The sequence below is a fragment of the Mustela nivalis genome, assembly GCF_964662115.1.
Source record: "Mustela nivalis genome assembly, chromosome: 9".
Taxonomy (NCBI): Eukaryota; Metazoa; Chordata; class Mammalia; order Carnivora; family Mustelidae; genus Mustela; species Mustela nivalis.
Genome location: NC_139028.1, coordinates 21,024,635 through 21,030,363, shown reverse-complemented (window position 1 = coordinate 21,030,363; position 5,729 = coordinate 21,024,635). Strand labels below are relative to the sequence as shown.

At 46.6% G+C, this 5,729-nt stretch overlaps 1 protein-coding gene across 6 annotated transcripts in view; it reads right to left on the bottom strand.

Moving 5' to 3' along the window:
- RNF214 (ring finger protein 214) overlaps window positions 1–5,729 on the bottom strand; it is a 44,426-nt gene that overhangs the window by 624 nt on the left and 38,073 nt on the right. For all 6 annotated transcript variants that reach the window (XM_082683464.1, XM_082683466.1, XM_082683468.1 and 3 more), the window contains exons 7-14: window positions 3,644–3,740; window positions 3,360–3,448; window positions 2,720–2,810; window positions 2,420–2,518; window positions 1,816–2,192; window positions 1,550–1,682; window positions 1,252–1,356; window positions 889–984 (exon numbers count right to left, since the gene is read on the bottom strand). In XM_082683464.1, the coding sequence (XP_082539590.1) occupies window positions 889–984; window positions 1,252–1,356; window positions 1,550–1,682; window positions 1,816–2,192; window positions 2,420–2,518; window positions 2,720–2,810; window positions 3,360–3,448; window positions 3,644–3,740 (1,087 nt within the window). The remainder of the gene's footprint in view (window positions 1–888; window positions 985–1,251; window positions 1,357–1,549; window positions 1,683–1,815; window positions 2,193–2,419; window positions 2,519–2,719; window positions 2,811–3,359; window positions 3,449–3,643; window positions 3,741–5,729) is intronic.

Here is a 5,729-nt window from a genome sequence, read left to right as displayed (position 1 = left end):
CTGGAAAGGAAGAAAGACATATCTCAGGTTTATCTGGAAAGATGAGGGAAGGAGGGGAGAGCGAGCCACCGAGGTTCACTAGGGCTGAGGAAGGCATGACTATGTCAGACAGCCTCTTTCCATGGGGACCAGATGGGCTATTTCATTGGCTCTTACCCCCAAAAGACTCTTCAAAGCAGGGGAATCTATTCTTTTTACAGGGACCATTAACAATTAGCTAAGAATGGTATGGCGCTGCTTTGTGTCGGAGACCTGCAGTGGACATCCCCTTCTCGTGATCCATTTAGGCTGAGAAATGCTCCCATCTCCAGATACCACCACCCTCAAATCTTATTCAGGATTCTCCCCTAAGAATTTAGATGTAAATTCAGTTGCTGGCTCTCGGAAAATAAAAACGAACAAAAGAAAACAGTAAAGAAGGAATCATCCCTGCTGCTGGGAGACTTAACTCTGTCTGGTAACATAATCCACCATAGGAATAACCTGTCAGTCTGTGAAGATCATCCCCAACAGGCAGACCTCCAAGCTGTTCTGTTAATGGATTTACTAATCTCACATTCAGGTTCCCCATTCCATCCTTGTCTAAGCAGCCTCCTGAAAATGCTATATTTGAAACAATGGTTAGATACTAAGGTCTTATTGTCAGTGTTCCAAGAAAGTAACCTATCAGTGCTCTAGGACGTGCTGCTCACCCAGTCCCCTAAAGAGAATGGGGGGAGAGGAAGCTGGGAGATCCTAGCTGCCAGCATTCTGAATTCTGTTGACTATTAAAGCCACAACCTACTGAAAACCTCATGCTGAGATATTAATGATGAGTATCAACACAGCAACATGTTTGAGGAAAAACTCAGCAAAGGAGTGGCAAGGAAGAAGGTCGGCAGCACCCACCTCCTTGTGTAGCACGTGGGTACAAGCCATTGGGTGCAGCTCGCTGGGCTGGACAAGCTTCTGGCACATTAGACACAGCTTACAGGTGGCTGGAGCCTGCAGGACAGAGGAGGGACAGCCATAGAGTAAGGAACCTCTGGGTCTCCTTGCCTCTTCTGTCCATGATGCTAAAAGAGTTTATACCAAAAGAAAGAGAAGTTCAAATACAGATTATTGCTGGAAGCACCTGCGTTTTCTCAGCTGGGGCGGCCAACAGCCCAGCTGATGAGAGGGCAGTTTTTCCCTGCACTCCACCTGTAAACCTGGTCCCTCCTCACCCCCTAGCTTCTCCACATCCCAGTTTTCAAAGAAAAAGAGCCTTACATGTGAAGACCTTCCAGGATACGAAACTTGGGCAGAAGGCAAGAACATTGGGGTACTGATTTGGGTCAGCGGAGCAGGGAACAAGGCCCGGATGCGACCGAGGGGCTGTGGGCAGAAATATTGTCAGAGTAAGGAGAGAGAGTCTGAGCAACAGAGCAGGTAACAAAAAGAAATCATTTCTTTCCCACTCCAACAAAGGAAGACAGCAGGCTATAGACCCCTGGCTGCAGTGCTGTGTGTCACCCCCAGTTCTTCCAAAACCTGCCTCTCCCCCACCTGAGCAGGTCTGAGTTCCCACCTGAGTACTGGCCGCCACCCGCTCGTGTTCAGCCAGGCGGGCTGCTACCAACTGGATCAGCTCCTCCATGGTCAGGCCTGCCATGGTGGTCCGTGCGGTCTTGATTTGCTGAAGAATGTTGGTCATCTGGGCCCTAAGAAGCCGTATGTTGAAGGAGACAGATTCTACGCTGTCCTTGTGGGAAATACCCAGGAAACCTCCCCTATTTTCAACCACAGACATTTCTCTGACACATTTTTTTAAAATTAGTCCTGAAAGATACTTACTTATTGCATTGGGGGAAGCGAGTCAGTAGCTTCTCCAGGATCTTCTCCAGTTTGTCTACTGGTTGGGGCCGGGGAGTTTCAGTAGAAGCCTTAACACCACCCAAGCCTGGGGGAGGCGGGATGGAGGCAGCAGGGGGCATGTGTGGACCATGGGGGCCAACGAGGGAACCCAAGCCAGGGCTACTTCTCCCATGGGAGCCAGGAAGGGGCGGGGAAGGCTGGCTGGGCTGGGAAAGGGCAGGATTTAGGATTGGGAAAGACAAGGAGCGGGGATCTGCGCTGGGCATCACCATGGGCACTGTGACCTGCCCAATGGAGAAGGGCATCCGAGGAGGCAGAGAGGGATTCGGCTGAAACACCTGAAGCATGAAGTCTGTCTATAGAGCGGGAGAGGTGAAGGACAAGAGAGAAAGGACGAAAATGAAAGTTTAGGAATCTGGAGCAGAAATCAGTGAGTAATTCTTAGGCCAGATAATACCAATAATAATGTTATAATAAATAATACCAGTAGTAAAACCAATCTCTTTACAAAAGGAGCAAGTAGAAGACTCTGGCTGTGCCACCAGCACAGAAAGGCAGACTGGCCCCACGCCAGCCCTCTCACCTCTGATGGGGGTGGAGGCAAAGTGGGCGTAGGGATTTGAGGAAGGCTGCTCAGCTTGGCTCCGTTCCTCACCAACTGGATATGACTGTTAAACTGGTCCTAGAAAGAGAGCCAGGAGCAGATTACCCTTTCTGCTGAGCTGAGTAAGCTGCCCGAGAAAGAGGGCATCGTCCGGTGTCGGGAGAGCAAAGGCAGGGGTGGGGCAGGCCCTCAGTGACAATGTACAAGGTCCCTCCCAGTCACCAGAGGTGTAAGCACTGACTGAACCGTGACACAAAGGTCACACAGTACAACACTTACCCGAACATTCTTTTTCATCATCCGAACTCCGTTCAGCCTTGTCTCCCACTCCTGTTTGGAACGAACTGTCTCCAGTGTTGGGGGGGTTGACCTTTCAAGAAACCAACAGGAATTCAGAGAATTAGAGCAAGGCCAGCTCCTGGCTCTCGGAGCTAGCAGGACAGTGGCTGGTCAACCAGGGGCAGGAAGAGGCCGGAGTTCATGCGCTTCACTCTAAGTCAGGCATCTTTAAAGCCAATTCTTAGAGAAAGAGGACCAACCACAGAGAGAGGGCTTTGGTCTGCCTGGAAATGCCACAGGGGTCCTCCAGATTCCATGGCAGAAAGAGGAGAAATGACTATGAGAAACAAATCTCCAAAGATACTTGTTACGCTTTGACACCGTGAAGAGATACTGTTTATGCAGTTGGAACCAACACAATCAAAAATACAAAACTGTAAGATACGGGAAGAGAAATCACTAAACCATGGCTGTTGTGCAGACAGAGGTGGCCCTGGGGTTCCTGTGAAGACAGAGTAAGTGCCAGACTAGCAAGCCTCGGGTTTCAGAAAACTAACCAAACCAAACCAAACCAAACCAAACCACCGAAAAAATGCAAAACTACATGACCATTAAAACTCTCTAATGGGAGGGTACTTACTTAAGGTAAGTAAGGTGCAATTCTGCCTCTTTTTCTGCTTCTTCTAGTTTCAATACCAGCAACTCCTTCCGACTCTCTAGTGATAAGATCTAAGGAAACCACACAAACACACACACACACACATTATTAATTTTACATATATGAAGCTACCCCCAGCTAGTTAAAACAAGTGCTTAGTGGCTGTATGGTATAATACTTGTACAGCTTAGCAGTGTAACACCACACCCAAAGATTATACTATCTGGAAGCCCCAAATCAAGGCTTTCCCACAGAGCTCTTCTCACCTCTGCCTTCCAGGCCCGCTCTGTCTCTTCCATAATGTTCCGATTTATTTCGCCATCCTGATTCTTGAGTCTATCCAGTTCCATTTCCCACACTTCTCTGTAAGGTCAAAAACCAAGAACAAGAGAGGGGAGAAAGACAAGATTGCTCAGGGACATCAAGGCAGAAGTAAAACCTGAAACTGATCTAGCAGGTATATTATAGGAAGTCTTACTCTAAGTATTCATACAGATCTAGACAAAGAATGTTTAAAAGTGGTCCGTAATTGCATAAAGGCCCTATATTTGAAAGTAAAAATATGGGGCGCCTGGATGGTAAAGGGTCTGCCTTTACCTCAGGCTGTGGTCCTGGAGTCCCAGGATTGAGCCCTGTGTCGGGCTCCCTGCTCAGTGGGGAATCTGCTTCTCCCTCTCCCGCTGCAGCTCCCCCTGCTTGTGCTTGCTCACTCTCTCACATAAACAAAATCTTTAACAAAAAAGGTAAACATGTTCACATCTCCACTTGCTAAAGTAAGGTTGCCCAAAGCAGGAAAGAGTGTACTTAGAACCAAAGCCCACTGCAGGCAGAAAGGTCTATGAGAATCATTACGCTATACCTCTTACTTCCCCATTTGTCCTTTAGTACAGGAATGGAGAGTGCAGGACCAAACACAGAGACCCATTTAATACTCAGGTCTAATGCAGCAAGTTCTGACTCACTACTCAGCACACAGACGCTGGCTCACTGATTTTCATATTTGCTTAGCCATAGGAAACATTCTTCAGAAGAAAAAACTGTTCTCTTCACACCTCAGAACTTCCCCTTTCCATCAGCGTCCTCTCTTCTCACGCCACCCTCCCAGCCCCATCCCTGCAACGTAACATACACGCACAGGGTCAGGGTGACCAACCGCCCGGTGCACCTGTTCCCAGAGCTCTTGCCGTGGGTGGCAGAGTCAAGCACCGTACTCAGGACTAACGGAACAGAGCCCACAGAAGGAGCTCACTACATGGCACTGGACTGTATCAAGTTTTATGGCTGGAAAGCAAAGGATTACCCAGATCAGTGGAAAGAATATGGAGATGCTGAAATGTTTAAAAAGTCGAAAAGAAAAGGAAAAGGTTAGGAAGAGCTGTCTCTTGAGAAAAATGTTCCCACTTTTCTGTGGTAAAAGAAACAGGTTCAGTCCCCTTTTATTTCAGCAGTAGCCTTACATGCCTTACATGTGACCCTGTCCTTCATGCTCCCTGCTCCCTCTTTCACAGATAAGATGACACACACACATTCATTCACAGATTCACCACGAGTCTGCCCTTCTACTGACAAGGTCTATTCACGTAACAGAAATGACCAGGTGGGCATTTTCTTCCTTGATCTCTATGTATTGTCATTTCCAAACCAACCTCCTGCCAAAATTAGAATTCTCTAATGATTCTTCAGACAGAGGTTTATAGGTAACTGTGTTTTCCTGCTATGACACATATTCCTCAAATTAAAAATCACACGAGGAGTCAGAATTCTCTTACCATAAGGACATGTGAAATACGCTATGGAGTCATTCAGTGACCCATTTTGCTTACAGTGGGATAACTACAGAAAAATGGGACAGCTGCCTTCTGTGTTTGATGTTATTCTTGAAGATTATAGATGTCACTGAGTATCTCTTTCATTAAATACATTTGTCAACTATAGATACATATTTCTATAAGAAAAATCCTTCTACCATGTCCATGGGGAGGGGGTCAGTCCACATATTCACATACAGTAATCTTCTCTTTGGGCATTGGCTACATCTACTTTGGGATCCAACGATACAAAAGGAACCAGTAGAAACCACAACAAAAATAGTTAAGGAATTCTTAAACAGTCAAAAATGCTCAGCTTTATCATATGTTAACTAGCCTATAACATATGCATCAGGCCTGCAACTCACACTGGAAAAATAATCAGTTCCCCATGGTAAATGGTCGAAAAAAATTCTTGGTAGAAGAGAAACCAGTGAGTCTATTTAAACTTTTTAAATGCCTCATCTCATTTCTTCCAAGTCCCAGACTTCTGTTATTTTGCATAGCTAGTTTAGGGAACTGATGGCTCAAATAAGTAAATTCT